Raw genomic sequence first — 27355 nt, forward strand, 5'->3', positions numbered from 1 at the left:
CAGTACGTCAGCCAAAGTAAGGTTCAGAAATAGCCTAAAATAAAAACATTTCCATATCAGCTTGGTTAAAAATAAATAAATAAATAAATGTTACAGGTCAATTTTTCTTCATTTTTTTGCTGAAAAAGTTCAGCCACAGAAACAAATCCAAAGCGTTTTCCTAGCCTTGTCAGGAAAGAGCTTTCCCGCATTACCAGCATCAGACTGAAGGTTTGTTTTTGTTTGTTTGTGGGTTTTTTTGTTTTTTTTTTTAAATCTTGAAAGGCAGGCAGGGAAAGGGAGAGAGAGAAAAACACGTGGAGGGTGACAAAAAGTGTCACAGACACAGCAGAGGGGAAATAAGAGGAAGATGTGGAAAATGACAGATTCGGAAAAACAGAACGATGACTGCTAGAGAGCAAAGGGTCGAAAGAAAGAGAACGCAGAGCCGGTGAAAGAACACGGGCGTGAGCGAGAGACGATGAGAATATAGGGCAGTAGGGGAGAAAAGGAAAAATAAATAAATAAATAAAGGAAGCTGAGTGATGGATCTGATGAAAGGGAGAATGGATGAGGGGAAAAGCAAAAAAAAACAAAAACCGAGCAGACTGATTCAAGTGTGTGTGTGTGTGTATGTATATGTGTCCTTTGAGGGGTGTCTTCTGAGAGTGTTAATGCAGCACAAGCTCTGATCGATCTGCTCTCTGCTTGGCCCGTCCTAGTCCCTCGGCTCCTATTATAAACAAACATTTGTTCAGACTATTTATTCACTCGCAGCCACACTCGATAGCCAGCGAGCAAAGAAGGAAGGAAAGAAAGAGGAGTGTACGTCTGGACTTTTGTTTCCGATAGGTCACATGGCCACCCGATAACCCTATTTCAGCAGAATTGAGAAGACTCAATGCGCAGAGTTTCCTCCAACTTTCAGGTGATATCAATGGCCGTATTTAGAAATGGATATTTACACCGCAAGCCGCTTCACTTGATCGTTATCTGTATTTTTAGTGTGTGCAAGTGTGCGTCGATTCCCCCGGACACCCTTTTAAGAGAAATGAACATAAACGCATTACTCCGAACAGACAGACAGAAAAAGGTATACATCAGGACTGTGATTTGCAGTCTAAAAAAAAAAAAAATATCACATGAGCTCATGGGCTCGAGCAAATGGTCAGATATGAAGCTCATGGGACAAAGAAAGACCACGTTCATTACCATAAGAAATGCGTTTTCCATACTGCATTTACAGCATTCATTCATTCATCCTTAGTAATTGCCTGTACAGGGTTGCAGTGGTTTAAATGAGAGCTACTAGGGAATCCGTTAGAAAATGGTACGGACAGGCACAACCGCACGAGCAGGATTAAAAAAATTTTTTTAAACACGCCCACTTTATGTTTAAATCTGAATACAGCTACAGAGATGAATATTCGGAACGCTTAACAGACGCGGGTAACGTACGTTACCTGTTGCACGCTGATCGAATAGCCGATGACTTTGTCCGTAGTGTTTGGTTCTCTCTGCGTCCACTGCAAGTTGTAGGAGTAGTTGCTGCCCTTCAGGATGCGGATGGGGTTCGGCGTGTCGTAGTAAAATTCGGCAACGTACGGTCGAGCTGAAATGGGTTTGGAGAAGAAAAGCAAAAACATTCGATCAGTGTACGGACGATATATGAAAGGGTCTTTTAAACGCAGACGGACATTTAAAACACGAACGAGGAGCTTGTGATCAAATGTACCGGCGTCACGATACACGCTCGCCGGCCACTTTATTAGGAAATTCACGCAATTATCCGATCAGCCAATCATGTGGCAGCTGCGCAATGCATAAAATCACGCCGATACAGATCAGGAGTTTCAATTAACGTTCCGAACGAACATCAGAACGTGGAAAAAAAAATGCGATCTTAGTGACTTTGGCATCATTGTCGGGCTGGTTTGAGTATGTCAGTGACTCCTGATTTCCTGAGATTTCACACAAGTCAGTCAATAGCACCAAAAAAAAAAACAAAAAAAAAAAATACATACGATGAACAGCAGGTGGCAACGCCTTGTCGATAAGAGAGGTTATAAGGGTATGGAGAGACGGGTTCGAGCTGATAGAAAGGATACGGGAACTCAAATAAATCACTCTTTACAACAGTGGCAAGCAGAAAAGCATCTTAAAACACTCAACACACTGAAACGCATCGGGTTCCGCTCCCGTCAGCCAAGGACATCTTGGAATCTGAGGCTACAGTGGGGCTAAGATCTCCAGCATGTCACAAGAGCATTAAACACGCCGAAAGCATTTTCAATTGGGAAAGTGGAAAAAATGTGACTCGGGTGAATAACAGCACATCCCCAGAACGTTAATTAAAAAAAAATAAAATAAATTGAAGTGTAGCGTTTCTAAATACATCGTTCAAGTTTTCTGAGGAAGAACACTCAAAATTCTCCTCTAACTCTCACCATGAAATGTAATATTTAGACTCAACCTTTAGTAATACCGTGACTATACCCGATCACTGCTTAAATGACCAGCGTGTCGAAATAATACCGCGCCGGTCTCTAAATTAAATGACTGGATGTGGACTGACACGTAGCGAATGTTACAATACGGGTCGTGTCCCAATTATACTGCAGGCGGCATGCCGGAAAAATTCGACAAAGTCAAATTAAACCAGAGCAGTGTGCACGCACGCACCCAGGGAATCTTTGAAGATGTCCTCTAGTCTGTAAAAAACTAATCTTGAGCTCATTCCACCAGCCGGTGCATGTGAACATGGACGGGTCAGTGAGCAATTTATTCCTAAGACGACGCCTATCAGAGAATGTGCCTTTAACGGAGAAAACAATGTGGCTTCTATCGCTGTATCTGGTTCGCAGAGGGGGGAAAATGGATTGTTACTGTTGTAATCTTGAGAGCAAAAAAAAAAAAAAGATCTCTGAGGGTTTTTTTTTTTTTTTTTTTGAGTAAGAGAGAATAGCTGTAGCTGTGAGCGCTGGTTAGATGGAACTAGATGATAGCAATAGCACGCGTTTAGGTGGCACGCTGAGAAAGATGTCTCGCTGAGTCTGAGATAAGCTTTCCACTTTATAAGAGAAAATCCTACACGTGGGCAAAGGTCATTTCGGCACCTCTGCTACGATCACACGGGTGCTCGTTACTGTTTTGATCCATTAGGCGTTTCCGTCTCAAATCGCAACATACCGAGTCTTCCCAAGATTAAAAAAAAAAAAAAAAAACAAACATTTTCAATCAAAGAAGAACTGTTTTTCCAAACATTCCCGTAGAAATGTCACATGCTTCCTCTGTACTAATTCCTATAGCGCTCAGACCATTTCTACGAGACGTTCTGTTCCCAAATAACCAGCAGACCCTCCATGAATGTGAATATCTATACACTTTTATCCGTATAGCACTATTAACAATAAACATCGTCGTGAAGCAGCTTCATCAGGAGACCCACATCAGATTATTAGGCTGTTAAATTTCTCAAAGCAGGTTTCTTTGGACATCAGACATCTTAAAGGCATCATGAGCAAACCAGAGGCAAGAGCACTGAAGAAATGGGTCTATTGTTCAAAAACGTCACACGAACTGAAACTGAACGGAATTTTTAGTTTAGTGGTGCGCGGTATACCCAGCCGTCGGACTGCATCGTCATGGGAAATCCGATCGTACCATTTGGACATTCTTACCAAGTTATATTGAAGCTAAACCGGTCAGGAAGCTTGAAACTCAGTCATGCCTGTCGGACGGTTTCATAAACACACGATGTATACGCGAGCTACAATACACGATGGTGTTTTCGCTACATTTGAACCGGTGATAAAAAGGGGTCTAATTACAGCCTGTATGAAATGTCACATCTTCTCTACAGCGTAATGAGATGCGTCTCTGCAATACTGTGAGATTTATATGAAACATACACTGTATGATGAGTTTCAATATCAAGAATAGGAAACACTTTTTGCAGTAGTAATATCGCAGCCTTGTGCCTTTTAATTTCGTCCATTAGAGATGAGCGTGTGTGTTTGTGTGGGAGCTGCATGTATGTGAGAATGTACAGTATGTATACACGTGTGCGAGAGAGCTGTACGCACGTGTACGAGAGCTATACGTAGGTGTGCGAGATATACGGTCGTTATTTATTGCTAGTATTTTGTTTAAAGATGTCAGATGTCTCAAGAAGACAAAATAATCATCCACACCGATCGTCCTGTTCAAAAGTTTACATTCTCCGGGATCTTAATGTATGGTGTCGCCTTCTTGAGCATCAGTGAGTGTTTGCACCTTTTGTAATAGTCGTGTACGAGTCCCTCAGCTGTCGTCCTCAGTGTGAAAGGACGGATCTGAACATCATATAGACGTTGTTGGAAAGGGGTCAAATATGCAGAAGATGCTGGAAAAGCAAAGAATGTGCAGGACCTGGAGGATTTTTCTGAAGAACAGTGGGCAGTTTAACTGCTCAGGACAAACAAGAGACTCATGAACACAAACTATCACAAAACATTAACACAGTCGTAGATCATCCAGGTAACACACAGGATTAAGAAACAAGGGTGTGTAAACTTTTGAACAGGGTGATTTTTATAAATTCAGCTATTATCTTGTGGACTTTGGAGAGACAGCTCGAGTGTCCAGCTGAGGATGATGATGACGACGATGATGACGCTTCGTGCTGCTCCCGAGAGCTCATCTTTAAAACCGGTGGTATGACACTAGCCCAACCTCAAATATTAAATACGAATGAATACACTGACTAAGTAAGTAAGTCATTTACACTACAAAGTACAAACAGTATAACTATCCAGAGAACCGCACTAAATCAGAACGCTCTCCAAAATTCACACCACTGAAGTCTCTACTTCCTGGTCAGGGAGCTGTCGATCCAAATCTCACTAGCCAGTGAGAGAGAGCGCTGTTAAGCCCCGCCCACATGAGAGATTTGTGCCAGAAACTCAGTAAGCTTGCGGAGCGTAAAACTAAAACTCTGGCAGCGCGTTCATAAACCACGATTAGCGAAAAGGAAGCTTAGAAGCTAACAATGCTGTTTAGTTGAAGAGCATCTTAAATTTTTTAGTTCACTGTTTTCAGTTTCAGCGTGCTTACCCTCTCTCTCATTGTATACTTTTGCTCATTTCTTTATAAAAAAAAAAAAAAAAAAAAAAGTTATATTCAATACTTTTGGCACAAATTTAATTCCATATTTATAGACTTGTTAGGCTTCTGTAGTTGAAATACTGTTTCCTCTCATGCTGTCTTCTTTCCAGAACAGGAAATTCAGCTATTATCTTGTCTTGCGGTCTATATGCAAACATCTGTCATGTGAAAAAGCTTCTTCAGGACAGAACTAAATAGAAAAATAACATGGGATTTTTATGATCCCTCTTATTTTGTTAAAAGTATTAAGATCTTGCAGATTCTGCAAGGGGTATGTAAACTTCCGACCGCGACTGTGTGACAGATGTACGTGTGATACCTGACAGCACACCTGCGCTCCCACGACACAGTAACTGAAACTGTGTCTGTTTTTACTTCATTTTAAAAATTTTTTAAAGAGATCCCTTCTGTTTGTTCGATTGAATGACAAATAAAGCACAGGAAATTTTATTAGTTGAGCAAAAGCTACCTGCATGTAAAGCTTTCGTAGAAAAAGCAGAGGTTTATATGGAATTGGTCAGATGGTGATTGCGTGGCGGCTTGGGAAAACCTGACGAACATCACTAGGGCTGGAAAAAAAAATAAACATCCAAAAAAAATAAAATAAAAATTGATGAACAGTCTGGTTTTGACTAAAACCGAGTCTTCATGGCAACAATACACTTGATCTTTAAGCAAACATAAATAAATCTTCACAAAACATAGTGAAATGTTATTATTTTGTCTACTTTATAACTGCCTGAAGGGGTCATGACAGGGGCAAGCAAAGACTTCAAAAGGTTTAAATGACCTCATAAAAAGACATGACTAACATGATATCTAGGCGCCAGAACTGGCCGAATGACTCGGCGATTGTTTCCCCACTGATGTCAGCACGGAGAGAGATCGGTCGAGTGAGCAGACGATGACGAGGCTTGTGTTTAAATGACTTCAGGTGATGAGACTGAGACTGATGTGGATGATGCTGATAATTTCAGTTGTAAACTTCATTCATTTGGGAATCAATTTGGGAATCAATTTGGGAATCAATTTGGGAATCATTTTGTTCTTCCATGCTTACACTAGGTTATAAAATGTAGCGTTAGGACCGACAACATTCAGAGGAAATGGATTTAATCTATATGAGGAATTTAACGATGCTCACTTCTGGAGGAAATCGGATTTCATAATGATAGAACTTCTGGTGGAGATACATACAGATACAGATATGTTTTTCAGCTGGGGAAAACGTGTAGGCGTATTCTATGATGTTGTTGTGTCGATCACTCCGCCTCCTGTCGCTCTAAACTGCACATTCTGGCTGAAAATGAACGACTCGCTGTCAGTGTGAACACAAGGTGACAGAATCGGTAACAGTTCAACAAGCCATGTTCTCTTCATACAAAAACGACCCATCTTAACGTGAAACAAAGAAAATTTTGGAGAATTCTCAACCCTGACAATGGGTCCATGTATACGTTCATATTCTATTCATATATAACGAATCGGGTACCTGAGACCACGAAGGTGCAAGTCGACGTGCCGACGCCGTTGCTGACTTTACACTCGTACGTGCCGTTGTTGGTGGGATCGAGTATGAAGCGGAGCTGTGGGACGTCTTGAGGGTCCACGGGAGGAGTGCGGATCGGAATCGTGTTCCGATACCAACGTGCGCTGGCTATACGGTTCGGATTGGACTTGAGAACTATGCAGCGCAAAATGACAGACTTGTAGTTTGGAGAGCGGACATCCTGGAAGACGGGATCCACCACGGGAGGGTCTGAGAAGAAGAGAAAAAAAAAATGTGTGAAAACCTTTTACAACTACGATGAAGTATTCCGTACTTACAGTGAAACTAACTGAAAAAGCTTCACGTTTGAATAAAAAATAAACAAATTGTTCGAATTTGTGATTCTGATTGGTCAGAAAGTGTTGATTAATTTTCTATAAGCAGCAGCTCGGATGGGAATTCAATCATTACGCACGTTCTAATACAATATTCTATATGTAAACTTATAGGAACAATTTATACAGGGATTTGTATGGTGGACGTTATAAATAAATGGTTTAAAAAAAAAAACTGTGGATATGGTGAAGTTAGCAGTCAAGACATTCACATAGCATTTTGGAAGGAGTCTCCGGTTTGGGTGCTTTGTAAAATCCAGAGATAAAGCTGTGGCTACGTTTTCCAGCACAGGAAAGTCTTCGTGACGGAGGGCTTTGTGGTTTCTCAGTAACGTGACGAGCTACAGAACAAAGAAGCCAGTGTAGGAACAACTCTTTACATCTGCTATAAGCTGCTACAGTGATAAGAACTTGTTTCGCAGACGTTCCACAACATTAAACGTAACTATAAATGGATTAAAAAAACAACATGGTGTGTCATTAACTCTGCTTCAGATTAGGCTGCCGTTTTATATCACCATTCCGGGAACTCATTTTCTCCGTTTTTAATAAAGTAATCCAGAGTTAGGTCTAATCTAGAGAGTAAAATATTGCTTTTTGGTAGCTTGTGAAATAAACGTAGCTCTTGATAAGAGGCACAGTTTTGGTCTCTGGTGGAATTGTTCTTGTTCCTTTCATTGATGTGTAATTAGCACGAAGGCGATCGATTAAATCAATGAGAAAGGCTTCGATGCTGGCTGTTGTAATTGTACACCATCAAATTTTGCAAGTGCTAGTCTGAGCGATTATTTACAGCCTGTTATATTTGAAAATAACAACCGATGACGGAGAACCAGAAGGTGAACTCGAACGAGATGAATTCGAGTCATCAGACGGTACGTAATTATTTTAAGATGAAATGAAACCAGGTCCAAAGCTTCTCATACACTGATTCTCAAGCCCACTCTTCATTTCAAATGTGTTTACTAACTCCCAGAGATGTTCATATTTCCACACACATAATCCTCGATGCATTCTCACACGATCATTCACCAAACCTCGCTGCCAACTCTTACACTCGTCTCTCCCTGAAACGTGATCCTCGCTTACAAGATGGTAAAGCCCCATGTGGGTACCACCATGCTGGCAAACATTAAGTGAGAATTATGAGGTAAAGCCAACTGTCTCTGTGGGAAGTGTCTCCAATGCCAGAGAAGGAAGTTTGCAGGGAACGGCAGAGACAGAGACGTCTCTTTCTTCAAATCCCGTCGCTGTTCATCGAACAACAAATGAGCGTCCTCACATATTTGTATGGCTATGACTTGGGGCAACGGAACATGAACATGCTGACTATAATGACGTGTATAGTGATTATTTCCTTTAGTACATCCTAATTTGATTTACACTATTAATAAATTACAGTAACTGTACAAATACAGACTGGGTGTCTTGTTTATATAAACCCAGCCAATTTTCTCCCTCTAACCTTTATTTCACAGCACACAGGGCTGTTTTTAGAGAGCGCACACTCTCAGAAAGAAAGGTACCAAACTGTATTTTTCCTTGTTGGTGGTGTGGTACCATCAAGATTACAACTTTGTTCCTGTAACATGTATATTTCTCGGGCTTCAGTGCATTTCTCTTGCTCAATACTCAGTCCGTCCGGGATTTAGCGATTTCGCGGGCGCAGAAATTAGCGGAAAAAATCGAGAAGCTCGCGATTTTTCATAATTACCGCAGATTTTCTGCAGATCTGGGCCAAGACGCGTCATGTGACCTCGTCACGATTGCGCATTCGGTCGAAGCCGTCTTCGGTTCACGAGCGTCAAACAGGAGTGACAGCTAAAAGGCCTCGTTTAGCAACAAACATCACAGCGAAAGACGAAGAATTGCGTGCAAGTGCAATTCCGCCAATTCAACTCCGCGAATTTTTGAAAAAAACAATCTTGAGCAAAATTTCTGGCCACAACAATCACAAAAAAAAAACAACAACAACAACAACTGAATACTGGCTCGAGCTGGGTTGATGTAACCACAATACGTCATGCTGAATATTGAAAATGGCTGAAAATGCTAAGATGACATAATTTCGACTTAATATCTCATTACTTCTAGACATTGTGTCATTATTTTAATTTCTGGTGACTTCCTGTGACGGTCTGCTATTTTCTTTACTACTATGTTAATAGTACTGTATAACCCATATTAACTACTAGTACTCAGTTATGGATTAATAATAATAATAATCATCATCATCATCTACATGTATTACCTAGAATATAAACTTGTCATGCTCGCATGATTTACACCCGATCCTAATAAAATATTTGTTTTTAATCGTTGTATTTCGTCCATGTTAACGCGTAAATAAGTACCTCGAATTCAAATGCTTAAAACGAGTTCTATGACCATTATGGAATTGCCATTTTAAGCGTACCATAACGCATTTAAGTGGATTACCAATCATTAGACGTATATGCGTCAGCTGAATTCCACTAAAACGTCGTCTGCCTTACTTACTTACTTACTTACTTATCTCAGAAACGGCGTACGGAATAATAATAATTATCGCTATAACTAATATTTAATAAATTAGTCTTACCGATTGAACGTGGAAATGAACACGATACGTCAAGATAAGGAGACGAGTCGAAATGATGACATAACTTCAGGATCGCTAGAGCTTCCGCACGACGGGAAAAAAATCGTAGATACTGTTAAACTTTTGCGCTTAAGTCGCAAATCTGAATACGCCCCACGTGTTAAACTCATCGCGTAATAACTAGCATGAGCAGAGCGTGATCGGTCACGTTCAACAAACGTGTCTCTGAAACACACTCCGAAGGTTGCAGTGCACAAATGCTAATCGCTAATCGACGAGCGAGTTGATGTACGAGTGGGAGAAAAGCCAAGGTAGAAGTAAAGAGACGAAGAAGAGGAGGAATGAGAGAGAGAGGTGTGTACAAAGGAGATAGGAGATACGGTAACGGGAAGGAGATGGCCGTGGTAATTATAGCGCTGCCGCCGAAAAATGACAGTCATTTTGTAAATCGTTCACGCGGAACAAGATAAAGCAAACAAAAGGTAGAACGGAGGGGAGCATGACACGCATAATCACAGTAGATAAGTGGGAGCCTCAATCAGACATTAAGATTATTGAGGAGTAAAGCACAGTTCAATTCGAGTGGATTCTGACTGTACCGCGTACAATATTATTCACATTGGAATTTAAACTTCCCAGGAAAAAAAAAAAAAGTTTATACTACGACAGGGCTGGAGTAGATCGATAAGACTGGCCTGGACGGACTGTGTAATGTACGTGTGCGCTTTGTGCGAAATTTACAGTATACTCGCAATAAAATACAGAAGCTCGTGCACATATCTGAAGATATTAGTGCAATCGGGCTATCCGCGCATAATGAATAAACCGACTTGATGAAGGAGACTATGTTTGTGTCTGAAGCATTATGCAGACATACGTATAATTATTCCATCTACTTGTTTTGTAGCTCTAGTCTGGTTTCCAATCATCCAAATTTAATCGCAAACCCTTCTGTCTATGCTCATCCTTGTAGATAATACACACGGGATCGGTTCTGCAAGACCAAGTCCAATGCATAACCTACATTATTAAGGCGTAGTACATCGCTTTGGGCTAATGGCCTCATGAGAAAAGGACTGGAGAGCATTGAACGAAACAGAGTTATCCTCGACGCTAATGAACTCTGAGCCTCTTTAGCTTGGGCTCTTAGGAAACCCGCTTTCAGCAGGCATCGTAATGGACGCATTATTGAGAGTGTAAATGCATTAACGCATGAGCCGCTTCCAAAAGGATGCATTTAAATACAATGATAATAGGCGTCCGCTAGGAGTGTTTTAATGGAACGTGCGTTTGTGTGTAGTTGTGCGTGTCTGGGTCGGGTTGTTGGACATGTCCCAAGGGAACCCAGTCAAAGCGTGGTGTTAAAGCCCAGATTAACAGCACTTTAGAACAAGCTTCATCAAACCAGATCTAATCACAGAATTTATTGTGATAAAAACTGTGGAGTCTTCATTGCTGTGGTTTTTTTTTTTTTTTTTTTTTTTTAATGGCGTTTTACATCTTGCCATCAATTTACGTAATAGGTCTGTGTAAATCAGGGTAAGTAATGGTTTTAGTCAGATTACAAAAGCTTGAAAATCCAGTGCGAGTGGAGGAAGGTGGGTGCGGTGGGGGGTTTCGGAGGCGAAGTCTCTCTACGAGGATGCGGTTCGGCTCGCCGGACTGTTGTAGAGATTCGACGCGTGCGTTGTTGGAATCCAATACTTGTATCGTATCAAGGCCTAATAGGTGTCTAATATTTGTATTATAATGTTGTGAGTACTCACACTCCACATTGAGCTGCACCTGGCCCAGCCTGCGTTTGATGTTGAGGCCGTTATATGGCGCCGTTTGACACCGGTAAGCCCCTGCCATATCTCGTGTGACGTTGGTGAGACGCAGGCGTCCATCGCGTGTTTCCATCATCCAGTCACCCGACGGCATGGGCATGTCTTTGTTGGCCCGGGACCAGAGAACCGGGGGGCGAGGCTTACCCTCAACCAGGCACACCAGCTCTGCATTCCCACCTTCGCTCACGTTGACCACACTCCCACCCACAGGTACGGTCAGGACTGGAGGAATTACTAAAAAATAAAGAGGAACAAGAGGAAAGATTAGAGATATAAACGTACAGATGGGCAATATCCGGACTCTAAATGAACTCCGTTTCATGGAATAATTTCTTTACACAACAGAGCATTAAATTCACCAAAACCCTTGGCGTTATATCGCTTGACAACTCAAAACAGTGAATTTAAATCCTGATAAAATAACCTACATCCTGAGCACACAATACAAGTCCATGACCCAGATTCACAATCTCGTGGTACTGCCACTATGCAAAATTATAATCGTGCTGGATCAAGTGCTATTTTTACATGACTGAGTGATGAATAATCAGGGTGGGAACCTTGTCGGGCGTGATTGATCCGATACTGTAACTAGGATTAGTCTTGCAGTCATATACTAGCGATACACTGCACTCAATTTACAGTTCAATTTTTAAACTGTCTCTTGCTTTTATAATACATCATATGTCATTTGGCAGCAAAGGAAGAAAAAAAATGGGGGGGGGGGGGAATGCAATCAGCTTCCTTAATCCCTTAATCCCCCTATAATTTATTAGGTTTACAGGTAATTCCTTGTGTTTTAAGGTTTAGAAGCTATTTTTAAAAAACCCATCTTGGACTCTTCTACTTAATAAAATTTTTTTTTAAAAATTAAAAAAAACTATCCGCCTGAGCGGTGTGAACTACACACAGGTCATTTTATTCATCTAAACTGCGACTCCCAGAAAACCAACTTAACTACCCCACTCAACCCAACTCAATACGAGGAACTTTCCTCTTCTAAAGATTGACTTTCTTTTTTTTTTTTTTTTTTTTTTAAATTAGGTCAACGACTCTGAATATAGCCTTTAGTATACACGTCCTTTTTGTCCTAAATTTTATGTCTCGAAAAGTAAAAGTCTACAGCCCAAAATGCTACTGCAATCGAAAAGATAGAACGCATCCAAGCACTCGCCTGTAAAACAAACTGCATCATCATTTTAAAGTAAACGCAATTTAGAGCCCATTACTTACAGTGATTCACTGTTTATCACTAACTCCTCATGATATCCTCAATGCAGAAACTGCATGACTCACTTCATTTTTTATTTTTTTTTTAAATAAAGTGAACGCTACCCTAATCTTAACTTTCATTTATTTTTATTTAATTATAACAAAATGTTTCCTCATCTACGCATCTTCACAGGTACATGCTTATTTATAGACACCCATGGAATGCATTATGTATGCGGTGTGTTCGTTTCCCTTCTCGGAAGGCAGCTTGATGAATGTTAAGCATTCGAGTTCACTTTCTGATAAGGCAACTCGGTTCTATCTTTAGTGAACAGGTACAATAATAATTTACAAACTCAAGTTATTCATGTATTTCGCATAACCCAATGCCTGTAATGAATTAACACGTGTATAGGCTTTGGAATGAGAAACAAGTTGTGCTTTGAAAGGTAGGTTTATTAACCAGCTGCCGGAGTAAGGAGCGTAAAAAGAAAAAAAGAAAAAAAATATGCAAAACTGAAGGGGAGAGAGAGAGAAAAAAAGAATGATCAGGAGACAAAATGCAATCGACACGCTATTCTTTAGCAGAAACTTACAGATGGATTCTGCTAATAAGGGTATTTTTATTACTCCTAGGACTAAAATCCTGACATTGCTGTGGTCTGGAAAGGAAATTCCACAAAGTATGTGGCATGAATTGTGCAGAGAGAAGATTACTGTGAGAGGGACAGAGAATGTAGAGGAGATTGATCATGGTGGGGAGTAGAGCCAAAAATAAATAAATAAATAAATAAAAAGCCACTGTAATACCCTCAGAAGGTCAAAAGTTTTGAAAGGAGTAAGAAGAAAGAAAGTGAGCCAAAGGTCCTTCCTAAGAAGAGAGAACAAGAGATTTCAGAGTCTGCACAGGGAATCCCAGCATGCACAACTGTGTCCCAAGGGAACGACCAAGTGGTGACTAAAGAAGGCTATTTTCTTTCGGCATGGACATCTAACAAAGAAAAGTCCAAAGCTGAATTCAACAAGAGTTTAGCTGTCGTTCCAGCACCATCTATCTAAGAGGCATCCAAAAAGCTGTGGTCATTTGAAATATGGTTTAATTTACCTGGAAGGTTTTGGCAACGCTCACGTAGCTTAAGTGGCAACAACTCATGGCAGCTGTCAACACCCAGTCTGTCCAGTCACCTCCCGCTCGGTTTGACGGTTACGAAGAAAGGAATTTTCGATAATCCATATTTAATAAAAGTAATAAATTACCCAGTGCTTGATTTTGACTAGTGTAAAGTGCACTGGTGACGTGAAACTGAAACGGTGTTTGGATAGGAGTACCGACGTTCTGTCAAGATACCTCACCATTGCCAACCTGCACTGTGTGTGAGGTCTTCAACCAACTTCTCCAAGTGTGTTAAAAATGGGATCGAAGCAGAAATGTACTGTAATTTATTATTATTTTTTTATTAATTGACCTATCCCTCCTGTCTGCCCACTCCTGCTTGAAAGGAAAGACTGCTTCACACCTGACTGTCCCCCTACTGCATGAGAGTAAAATAGCTTTATACCAGACCGCCCACTCTTGCATAAAATTAAAGAATGCCAGCTACCTGAACTGATGCACACCTCCAGATACAATCTGTAGATACAATTTCCAATATGAAGTAACCTCCAAAATCTGATAAATGAATATAACAGGAGTGTGCCAGACAAACACTATAGATCTCAGGACTGTTGGTTTTTTTTCCACTGGCCATCTTTGTTCTAATAGTAGTAGGAGATCTTTAATGAGCATTGCCATTTATTCATAGTGCTGTAGGACATCTTTACCCCTGAACCAAGAACACTATCATTATTAGTCCGCTTGGCATTGGCAGGTTTTTTGTAACCATGAAAGCATTATAAACCGTCAGTAATAAAAAAAAACAAGGCAATAGGTCTGATCTAAGATTAGTATGTAATGACATTAGGTAAGGATTATTAGAAAATCCTGTGCTGGCAAAAAAGAAAAATAATAATAACTAGATAGGTAAAGTTTGTCATGACAAACTTTGATGTTGCAAGTCAGATAGATAGATAGATAGATAGATAGACAGACAAACAGACAGATGGATAGAGATTGCTAATATTTGTAGGGCTGATTAGATAGATAGATAGACAGAGATAGAGAGTGCTAATACTTGTAGAGCTAAATAGATAGATAGATAGCAATCTGCCTGTCTGTCTAATACTTGTAGAGCTAATTAGATAGATAGATAATACTTGTAGAGCTGATTAGACAGATAGATAGATCAATAGATAGATAGCTAGATAGATAGAGATTGCTTATAATTGTAGAGCTAATTAGATAGATGGATAGATGGATAGATAGATAGATAGATAGATAGATAGATAGAGATTGCTAATACTTGTGGAGCTAATTAGATAGATAGATAGATAGATAGATAGATAGATAGATAGATAGATAGATAGACAGGCAGATTGCTAATACTTGTAGAGCTAATTAGATAGATAGATAATACTTGTAGAGCTGATTAGACAGATAGATAGATAGCTGGATAGATAGATCGATAGATAGAGATTGCTTATAATTGTAGCACTAATTAGAAAGATAGATAGATAGACAGACAGACAGACAGACAGACAGACAGACAGACAGACAGAGAGATTGCTAATACTTGTAGAGCTGATTAGATAGATAGGTAGATAGATAGATAGATAGAGATTGCTAATACTTGTAGAGCTAATTAGATAGACAGACAGACAGACAGAGAGAGATTGCTAATACTTGTAGAGCTGATTAGATAGATAGATAGAGATTGCTAATACTTGTAGAGCTGATTAGATAGATAGGTAGATAGATCGATAGATAGAGATTGCTAATACTTGTAGAGCTAATTAGATAGATACATAGATAATACTTGTAGAGCTGATTAGATAGATAGATAGATAGATAGATAGATAGATAGATAGATAGATAGATAGATAGGTAATACTTGTAGAGCTGATTAGACAGATAGATAGATCAATAGATAGCTGGATGGATAGATAGATCGATCGAGATTGATTAGACAGACAGACAGACAGATATAAAGAGACAAACAGACATGGATCAAGATTGCTAATACTTGTAGAGCAAATTAGATAGATAGACAGACAGACAGATAGGGATTGCTAATACTTGTAGAGCTGATTAGATAGATACATAGATACTTGTAGAGCTGCTTAGACAGATAGATAGATAGATACTCGTAGAGCTGATTAGACAGGTAGATACATCAATAGATAGATAGCTGGATAGTCAGACAGATAGATAGATAGATACACAGCCAATACTTGTAGAGCTGATTAGACAGATAGAGAGATCAATAGATAGATAGCTGGATAGATAGATAGCCAATACATGTAGAGTTGATTATATATACACGGTGCCAATACTTGTAAACTTGCTGTCACTAGAATACCCATAACCCAATTCTCCTCACTGAGCCGAGCGTTTTGATGCGTCACACGTCTATGCTGCGGTAGTTTTCGTAATTCCACTTATTTCAGAGTGACCATACGTCCTCTTTTACGGACTTTAAAAAAGCGCCCGGCCGGGATTTCCAAATTTGAGAAAATGTCCGGGATTCGGCTTTAGTTTCATTATGATGTGCTTATGGTCCAATACCGCATCGAGCGGGCGCATAGTTGCGTCGCTTTAACCCCTCTATGTAATTCCCACCTTCTCGCAGACTGATTGGTCGATTATTAAATCCTGCCTCTCAACCATTAGCCTACTCTCAGCGAACGCGAATCGCTCTTCTGTACGGCGTCACACAGTTGCTCGACAATACCAGAAAATGACCGCTATCCTGAGTCGAAACAATTCCCATGGCTGTATAAGGTCATTTTTAATTTCCTGTCATCACGTTGCTTCGTATTACACGGCCATTCAAATGTGTAAACGATGGCAGAAGGTACACTCGTAGCATCTGATATTTTATTTTATTCCATGGACTTTCAAAAGAACGTAGGTAAAAAGGTCAAACGTGGGCAGAGTGAAACCAATTCTATTTATTTTATTTATTAATTTTATTTGTGTGTCTTTTCAGTGTATTAAAGTCTGCATTCATAGTCACAGTTCTATTGATGTAAGGATAACTCTGTTATAACCCTGGTAAATATTATTAATATGAAAGGTATCTGGCCGATGGTGGCCATGTTGTTTAAGTAACAAGTACGATTTATTCACATACTGTTTAAAAATGTCAAGTGGCTTTTGATAAATCATTTAGATTTAGACGCGATTGAGCATTTTGAAATGCCAAAAATTCATGGAATAGTTTGCAAACGTAGGTTACGTATACTACCGTAAATGTACGTGGGTAGGACCAAATGATCCAAAAGGTATGTTTTTATGGCTTGAACTTTTTTCCATATTTGGGTCATAGATGTTCTCGGTATCTCACGAAGCAGTTTTGGTGGCGGTTTTCCATAACCTGATAGTTGCTATTAATATAAAATGACTGATGACAGAAGGGGGTTAAGAAGAAAAAAAAGAAAAAAAAAAAAAAAGAGAGAGACACACAGATAGGGAGGTAAAATATATGCTCACCACTGCTTTGTGTGATGTTGACGTCCACTCGGAGCTCGGGAACATTACTGCCTGGGAAGTTGGCCACGCAGCTGTAGGTGGCTTGATCTCGGAACTTCATGTCCACAATCTCCAGGCTGCTGGTGCCAGGCGGCATGTCCGGGTCACTGCGCAGCACAATGAGGCTGTCTGATGGGAACACGGGGACCGCGTTCTTGTACCACGTGTAGTTGACCTTATCCTGGGGCTGAGCATCCACGTGGCACGACAGCTTGAGGTCACGACCCATCTGGATGCTCTCGCTGTCCTTGTTTGAATCGGGTGTGATCTGGAACGTCAGGTTCTTCATCGCTGTGTGGAACCAAAGAAGGAACAGGATAAGAGAAAAGCCAGTTAGGTCAAAGAAAGAGATGTGGTGCGTAAGATGCACGCAAGCGTTGTTCAGTTTCAACTGCATTCAGAACAAATCAGCAGTGTTCCAGCTTCAAAGTATCTAGATCAGGGATCATCACCTGGCAGACTGTGGGTCTGCATACAGAACAGAGCCGAAAAACAGATTTTAAACCATATTTCACAGGTTTTCCAAACAAAAACCAGATCCTCTGGTACTGTGAAGCACCAGTACAAAACATAACCCTTATTTAATTCTTAGATATAGCCATAAACTAGCCAAAAAGAATTAAAAGGTAACTGTTACCACTCAGTCATGTTAGGTGCTTATCCCAAACTTCATACGTAAGGAATATGCGTAACTGAGCGTGGAAATTTTAGCCAAATACCCCTGATCTAAACGGTATATAACCCACTAAACAAGATAAATGCAGGACTGGAACATTCACTAACCCATAGCCACAATACCGTACCTATCTGGCAAACCTTTCACACCCTGGACACCCTTGGCAACCTAGGGTGACAAATATATCGAGTATAGAGTATAAATAGAAATAGTAGTAGTACACATACTTCTAACAATAAGGTTGACGTTTCTCCTGGCTGGGTTCCCCACATTATTGACAGCGGTGCAGTTGTAGAACCCCGACTCGGCTGGGGTGACGGAGCGCAGCGTTAGAGAACCACCGCGGATGGTGGCGCGGCGTGGCAGGGGGTTGGGGTATCGTGCCCACGTCACAGTGGGCGTTGGGAAACCAGCTGTAACCTCACACGACATGGTGACGTCCTGACCTGGGTCCACCACGTACGTCTCGTTGACCGAGAGCTTCAAGGCTGGTGGAGCTGGAAGATCATAAAAGGACAGTTTATGGACCAAAGAGCTGCTGCTGTAATCATAAAAGCTGTCCTGTGCTCACCCTACGACTCTCATTCCGCACGGTGGTTTCGCACGTCACGTCTTATATCTTGGATACACAACTCGACGATGTTTCGCGGTCCTCCCAAAAGTACTGTACGTATACATGTATAGAAATAAGATGGCGCCACAAACTGACTTGATTCAGTGTTGAATGAAGGGGGGGGGGGATTCAGAGCATAGAGAATGACCCACAATTGTGAACGAATCGCGTTTCAAATTTCCTCCTTCTTTTTTTCCCCCCTCAAGCTGCTGACCTAAATATATGTAAATCAGATGTAAAGACTTTAATGAACGTTAACACACTGGGTTGACATCCTTAATATAAATATCAATAATTTATATGGTTTCTAACATGGCATATAGAAGACCCATGTAGTTGAAAGAGTGCTAAGCTATCACGTTTGTATGCAAATTGAGTATGGAAAGAGTGGGGAGTTAACCACAGTTTATTATTACATAACCATGTCTATACGATAGTGCTGTTGAATTCTCGATTCTGATTGGTCAGGAGATTTGTATCACGCAGCTCTAACAGCAGCTCCAAGATGATGTGGTGAAGCTTTCTATAAGTAGAAACCCCACCCCCCCCCCCCGCTCTCTTCTTCCTTATACCATGACAAGATGCATCTCCGTCTTATTAACCTCAAGAGAAGCTGTTCATGGCTACAGGAAGTGATAACAGGAACTAACTTGAAATTACACAGTAAATGTGTACTTCGGGGTAAACGTAGTTCCACTTCATGTCAGGCCGGTTCACACCACCCCATCACTCGTTATTTCTCTAATAACAACATACACCGATACATTTTATTCCTTTCTTACTCACAGCCCGGGAGATCTCGCTCATTTACGACAAATGTTGAGATAAAAACGCACCCCTCTTTACAGAAAAGCTGCTGCAAAATTACAGGGAAAGCAAACTAAATTGAATCGCATAATGATTTGTTCTTTTAGTATTATCATCATCATCATCATCATCATTATTATTATAACAAATCGATGCTTAAATACAGTGGCTGCTCTTTCAAACTATCATCAAGGCTCTCCAAAATGTCAAGCACACAAGTTTAAATGAACTTGGAAGCAATTTCACGTTGCAGAAGAGCGGAAAGAACAGTAAACAAGAACACGGAGGCCATGCTGCATATTTTTGTATTCTACTTTACGGAATACTGAACTGCAAAAGCACGAAATACGGACCGCCTTCTCAAAAATCGAATTAGATTAATTGTTGTTGTCGTGTTACATATATGTGAATACCTCCAAAAAAAAAAAAGAGAAAAAAAAAAAAAAGAAAAAAGGCTTAGCAAAGCCTGCACGAGGCAAGAGAAAATGTGCCTTTGAATGTGCTCTTACGTTCAGTTCAATAAGAACCGTATCTGGATGAAGGCCTTTTTTTTTTATATCCTGAGAACCTTTTCATGCACATGAAAGAGTTTTCTTTTTTTTTTAAATCTGGGTTTATGAAGCAGACTACTGTAGGAGGACAGATGAGCAAAAAGCACCATTTTTCTGAAAAAGTGGATTATGTCACCACCTACAGCCAGATATTTAAGGTTATTTTATAAAGATGTGATGATGTTCTGGTGAGGTTTTCGCTCGTTTACTCATTCACTCATATCTATCGTACAACTAGCTAATACAACTCCGGCTAATACATCCTCCTGATAAATGATCAATTATTGAATACCATTAAAAACATCTTTAAATGAACTTTATAATCCTCTCTGCTACAGTAAATGGCTTCATTTGAAAATGTTCCTTCTCCAAACCCAGGACCCCCCCCCCCCATCCCCATCCCCATCGAGTCCTGTTGGTGTACACGTCTAGTTTTATTCACACCTGGTTAATTTATTTATTTCGTCGTATGCAAAGCCCTGCAAGTGGTTATGTATTATGAGTGTGGATTCACCTCTGATTTATGGTATTTATACAGATACTTTGATAAACCTAAATCTTGACTGTAACTTTACTGTATATTGCCTTTGAACTAGCAGTTGATGCTAAGCTAGCCTGTGAAGTATTGCCTTTACGCAATACGGCTCTACTGCTGTACCATGCTCGAACAAAAGCGTGAATTTCGGCCACCAAACGTATTCAGCCGAACATATTCGTCTTCAGTGAACACGTCGGCCATGTGGAAGTGTTTCGCACTTTCTACAAGCTATTCGTATCCACTGTTAATGCCAACTATGCCGAGAACACGACTTCCTGCTCAATATGCAGAATACAGAAGCAAACGAAAGTTCCTGCGACCATACCAACACCATCTGTGGCCCAATTATTTTTGAAAAGACTTTTTTTTTTTTTTTTTAAATCACAAATGACAGTGGCAAAGTATATCTAAAAAAAAAATCCATCCATCCAATCCATACCACTTATCCTACACAGGAACCTGAAGCCAATTACAAGGCGGGGGAACACCATGGACAGGGTGCCAGCTCATCACAGGGCACAATCGCAAACGTTCTCATACACAAACACACACACATTACGGACAATCTGGAAATGCCAATCAGCTTACAACGCATGTCTTCGGACTGTGGGAGGAAACCGGAGTACCCGGAGGAAACCCCCGAAGCACTGGGAGAACTGGATTCGTACACCCAAACCCAGAGGTGCGAAGGATGTCACATTTCGTAGGCTAGTTGTGCCTGGTTGTTGTTTAAGCCCAAGTAAGTCTATTAATAGAATTCTTTTACTGCATACAGCTGGAAAAAACAGGCCGTCGTGTGCCGTTACTGGACGTCACATTAGTAGATTTTTATTTATTTATTTATCGGAGGCGCGCCTAATTTCCTGAAACCTTAAAACAAGTCCCAGAGAAACAAATATCCGGTATTGAGTTTTTAAACTAGCCGTTACTCGTACTTTTCACATTCACGGTCGCTTCAAGAGGAGGAAATACATCCTGTGCCTGCTACATGTAACTGAAGTACTTCACTCAATAATATTTCTGCTTGTGTGAAAGGATTACAACAGAGATATGCTGACAATCACAAAATTTGCAAATGATCGTGATAGATCACCATGACAACAGCAACAACAACAACAAAAAAAATATATAACATTTCAGAGACTGCCTTACAACTAAATCTCATGCACGTACTCTGTGACCGGTCAGAGCGACCGGAAATGTCATCGAGAATACGGGGAAGTGATAGATGAATCAGACAAAAGGGAAAGAGAAAGACGCAATATCCCGTGTTCATTAAAGATGTCTTTCTGAATCCTGCATTCGCCATTATTATTCTCCACTAGAGCATTGTATCTGCAGCTATGAACTTCCCAGTCAACTACTACACTGGTATTTATGACAAATAGCCCATGCTATTAAACAGTCTGGTGAATTCATTTTGCGACACACAGACTTATCAAATCGAGAGCATAACACTGAAAGATACGCTACGTCATAGTGTTACGGCCTTAAATCATAGGCTTGGGATATTTCAGTTCTACTCCGTCTATCCTTTCAGCATGCGTCAACCGATCCTCGGCACGACGTGACTCGTTGTCAAGCTCGTCGGAGACGCACCAGCTGAGGGTTCAGGTCAGTCAGTCGCACTCGAGTCACGGCCCGTTCTGGCGTCAGACAACAGACACGGATGTGTTCGTACGCATGTCGTTCCAGATGCTCCAATTAAGATGTGCCATTCACCCGTTCCTACACGACTTTCACGAATAACGGCAAACGTGTGTATATCGGTGCATGTCAGAGAAAGACATACTGGAGGCTTAAGAAAAAATAAAAAAGGCGGCGTTTGAGGTTGTGCCAGGGCCAGAGGAAAAGGGCAAGTCCAGAGACACATTAATCTTCTGAGTTTAGACCTGAACGCACACAGGGAGGATGAAAATGAAAAGCCAGAATTGCACAAGCAGAGCAGCAACAACAAAAATACAGCGCGGACTTGTGTCTGCAGTCAAACTGGCATCGAGCAATAAACAAACAAACAAACAAACAAACAAACAAACTTCACTGATACTACTATTGCGATTACTACTACTAATAATAAAATCTACTGGACACAGTCTACAACTGATGTGATGTGTGTGTGTATATATATACACACACACATATATACATACACACACAGATATATACACACACACATACACACACAGATATTTTATATATATATATATATATATATATATATATATATATATATATATATATATATATATATATATATATATACACATACATACATACATACATACATACATACACACACACATATATATATATATATATATATATATATATATATATATATATATATATATATATATATATATATATATATATATATATATATATATATATATATAAAAATAAAAACATAAAACCGTATGCATTTACTAAACCAAAAGGTATATGTGGCCAATTTGCTTGTTTGTTTGTGTTTATTATTAAATGAACTGTTAAGGGAAATATAAAATACAGTGCCCTTCAGTAATATTGGCACCCTCGGTAAATATTTATTATAATATATCTTGTTTAACCCTTTTGATCTTTTGTTAAAAAAAAAAAAAAAAAAGTCACAATTATTGGCACCGCTACAAATTCAGGAGAAAAATATATTTGAAGTATATTCCCATTGATATTTTACCTTTTTATTAGTAGTCCTGTGTGACTAGGAACAGGAAATTGTTCAACCATGACTTCCTGTTTCACAGGGGTATAAATGTGAGGTAACACGTATAAATGGTCCGTACAATGGGCGGTGGTTGGATCTTCCAGCGGGACAATGATCCAAAACATACATCAAAATCAACACAAAAATGGTTTACTGTCCACAAAATCAAGATCCTGCCATGACCATCCCGGTCCCCTGACCTGAAACCCACAGAAAACCTGTGGGGTGAACCGAAGGGGAGAATCCACCAGCGTGGACCTCGAAACGTGAAGGATCTGGAGAGATTCAGTATGGAGGAACGGTCTCAGATCCCTTGCCATGTATTCTCCAACCTCATCAGGCGTTATACGAGAAGACTCAGAGCTGTTATCTTAGCAAAGGGAGCTAGCACAAAGTACTGACTAAAAGGGTGCCAATAAATGTCGCACACCTACATTTAACAAAGATATATATTTTTTGATAAACCTGTGGTTTATTGAAATTGTTTGATATCCATGAGGGCAGAGTATTTATGTGAATATTTTTTGAATAAAAGATTAAACAATAAAGACAATTTTTCACAGGCTTCTTTGCTCAGATTTATCAAGGGTGCAATATTATATTATATTATTTATTTTTTTTAAATATCATTTGATTTGTTAGCCTGCTATTCCTTATGAACGTAGAAATGAATTAGAAGTGTGTCTAACTAACTTAATTGCATTCAGCTGATTCAACTAATTAGGATCCAAGGTAGTTAAATGTGATTTAAAAATCTGCTTCTTATTATACTTACTTTCTTTCTTTCTACACCTTCATTCTTTTGTGTTGCACACTAGCACATTTCTGAGTTATAAGTTTTTGGTGTATTAGATGTATTAATGTTGAAGAGCCTGAGTACGCAGTCATCTGGTCTAAAATGCATGGTTATGGCAGATAAAAGCATGGGAAATGTAGGTGTGTGCGCGGGAGGTAAGAGGTGCTTTGCGAGCTTGAAAAAGTGAACAGCTAGGCCATTAACTTTTCTCTAATTTACTGATGAGAGAGCGAGGAGCTGAACTGAGTGATCACTATGCCAGCACACTCAATTCAATTCAATACACCGTTTCAGTCCCAGTGTTGGATTTAACGCTCCACATAGCCGTCAACCCAGCGTAATCCCCAATCTGCAAATATCTCAAAAGCAAAGGGACGTGCTTTAAAGCGCAATCAGATTTCCAGTTCTCCAGACTTTAATCACTCCAACAGGAGGAGGAGTGTACTTACTCAAATACAATGGGAAGGAGAGAGAGAGAGAGAGGGAGAGAGAGAGAGAGAGAGAGAGAGAGAGAGAGAGGCCATTGATGTGGAGTCTGAATGTTCTAGTGATTGGTATTATAATTCACTTTAATTAGTCAGTAGTATTAGACCACCTGTTTAAGTTAATCGAATGATGTAACAGTAAAGAGCGGGGAGAAAAGAAAAGAAACCTCCCATAGCAACATGAGGTGATGAACGGAGTGGGAGATAAACTGCAGTGAGAGATAAAGAAACAAAGAGAGAGACAGTGAGAGATACACAGAGAGAGAGACAGTGAGAGATACACAGAGAGACGGTGAGAGATACACAGAGAGAGAGATAGTGAGAGAGATACACAGAGAGAGAGAGAGAGAGAGAGAGAGAGAGAGAGAGAGAGTGAGAGAGATACACACAGAGAGAGAGACAGTGAGAGATACACAGAGAGACGGTGAGAGATACACAGAGAGAGAGATAGTGAGAGAGATACACAGAGAGAGAGAGAGAGAGACAGTGAGAGAGATACACACAGAGAGAGAGACAGTGAGAGATACAGAGAGAGAGATAGTGAGAGAGATACACACAGAGAGAGACAGTGAGAGATACAGAGAGAGAGATAGTGAAAGAGATACAGGGAGAGAGAGAGAGAGACAGTGAGAGATACAAAAAGAGACAGTGAGAGATACACAGAGAGAGAGAGAGACAGTGAGAGATACACAGAGACAGATAGTGAGAGAGATACACAGAGAGAGAGAGAGACAGTGAGAGAGACACAGAGAGAGATAGTGAAAGAGATACACAGAGAGAGAGAGAGAGAGAGAGAGAGAGAGAGACAGTGAGAGATACAAAAAGAGAGAGAGACAGTGAGAGATACACAGAGAGAGAGACAGTGAGAGATACACAGAGAGACAGAGATACAGTGAGAGAAACACAAAGAGAGAGACAGTGAGGGATACACAGAGAGAGAGACACAGTGAGAGAGACACAGAGAGAGACACAGAGAGAGATACACAGAGAGAGAGTGAGAGACAGTGAGAGAAGCACAAAGAGAGAGACAGTGAGATAGAAACACAGAGAGAGGCAGTGAGAGAAAGACAGAATGAGACAATGAGAGAGGGACATAGAGGGGGGAAAAACCAGAGAGACAACGAAAGAGAGAGCGCTGCACAGAGCGCCAGAAAAAACAAGAAACGGATAAAAAGAGATACAAAGCAAGAGACAGAAAAAAAGAGACCGAGAAAGAAAAAGAAATGGAAAAACAACAGAGTGAAAGAGAGAGAAACTTAAAAACGAGAGATGCAGAGAAACACAGAAAAGCGAGAGACACAGAGAGAGAGAGGAAAAAAAAAGAGAGAAATAGAGACGGGATACGGGAAAAAGACACAGACAGAAAAAAAAAGACACAGAAATGCTCTTCGGCCCCCTATTAACGAGCAGCGAGGGCGTGGTGGAAATCGTAGAAATGATGGGTCAGATGTCTAAATCAGGGGCTCTTAAACATTTTGGACCTAGAGACCGCTTTTCCCGTAACAACAAAAATCAAATCAAATCATTAGGCTCATTACGCAAATGTGGACAGCGTTATTTATCGGAGTCATTCACAGAGCTTTCTAAGCTGTTCCTGAACTTTCCACTCCGATTTTATTTTAATTAAACTTATCGCCAGACTTAAGCTGACATTATTTACAGGCCTACTTGTTTTTCAGTTAATGAAGTTCACATTTTAAACAAACGGATCAGTGATGTTATCCTCCACTGTACCGTTTTATTTTAATTGGGGACTCTGGTCCCTTAGGGTCCCTGGACGCAATATTTGAGAACTGCGGTTGTAAAGAAAGCGTGGGGACGATTGGGAAAGATGTTACGAAAATTGCGCTTATCCTAGTGTGTACAAAACATATATTCACAAACATCTCATCTCATCATAAGAACGTTCCACTTACTAATACGCTGGCAGTTGGAAACTAACAAGAAAGTAGTTGCAGATGATAAAAAAAAAAATGATTTCTCCTCGTCCTCCAGTCGCGGAGCTGATTGCTTCATTGTTCCTCCGACGGTAGAGGACGGGTTCGGCTCCACGGATGCCTCAAGACTCATATTTGTACGGCAAATAAAAGAGAGCTCGCTAGAGAGTGGTGGTGTAGATTGCAGGGGGAAAGAATTTATCGTTTCAATTTTCCAAGATATTGGGAGGAAGATGGTAGCGGATCACTTCCTGCCCGTCCCATGGTACTACCGGCGATGTGTTTTACAGAACTTTTGTCGGTCTTGTGACAAGACGGAGCGAGAATAACTGATGGAGACGGGGACAAAGCGAGAGTCGGCTCCTCGCAGCAAAAAGGGGGAAATGAGGTGAGAGAACAAGTGAATGATGAGACCCAAGTGCCTGATTTAATGCTGAGAACAGCTTCTCGGTCGAAACACAGAAGCAAAACCAAGTGAGCAATGAAGTGCTATGACTTGACTTTCTTTTTTTTTTTCCCCCCAGACTTTAAAACTTTACGCAGAGTTGTAGCGTATAAACAGCGGAAATATACGTTAATCTACGACACAGCACTAACACTGGGGTCTTTCAAAAAGCCTGAATCAAATCTTTAAATTATTAGCATCAGGGCTACATATGTATCAAAACTATATATATTTAAAAAAAAAAAAAAAAAAATATCAATAAATTATATACTGCATAATCTTCTTCGGGACTTCCCAGGCAGACGTTTTGCAATAAGTTGTGACCGGTGAGAGTAAAGCACAAGATGAGATCCTGGTGAAACCCATCAAACTGTACATCGTGCCCATAAGAACATAATGAACCTCATTAGAAAGCAAGCACGGATTTAGCTTCTCCGGAAATATCATATCTATATAATGCGTTTAGTGTATAGAACGTACAGAGGGTATAAAATGTCTACACGCCCCTGTTAAAATTGCAGGGTTTTGTGATGCGGGATCTTTTTT

General features: G+C 40.3%; 1 protein-coding gene across 2 annotated transcripts in view; it reads right to left on the reverse strand.

Annotated features, from left to right (window-relative positions):
• Positions 1–27355, reverse strand: part of LOC108263837 (MAM domain-containing glycosylphosphatidylinositol anchor protein 1) — a 195209-nt gene that overhangs the window by 51522 nt on the left and 116332 nt on the right. For both annotated transcript variants that reach the window (XM_017465013.3, XM_053679441.1), the window contains 5 exons: positions 18161–18430; positions 17219–17548; positions 11356–11652; positions 6617–6883; positions 1443–1591 (listed from right to left, as the gene is read on the reverse strand). In XM_017465013.3, the coding sequence (XP_017320502.1) occupies positions 1443–1591; positions 6617–6883; positions 11356–11652; positions 17219–17548; positions 18161–18430 (1313 nt within the window). The remainder of the gene's footprint in view (positions 1–1442; positions 1592–6616; positions 6884–11355; positions 11653–17218; positions 17549–18160; positions 18431–27355) is intronic.

This window comes from Ictalurus punctatus, chromosome 3, assembly GCF_001660625.3.
Source record: "Ictalurus punctatus breed USDA103 chromosome 3, Coco_2.0, whole genome shotgun sequence".
Classification (NCBI taxonomy): domain Eukaryota; kingdom Metazoa; phylum Chordata; class Actinopteri; order Siluriformes; family Ictaluridae; genus Ictalurus; species Ictalurus punctatus.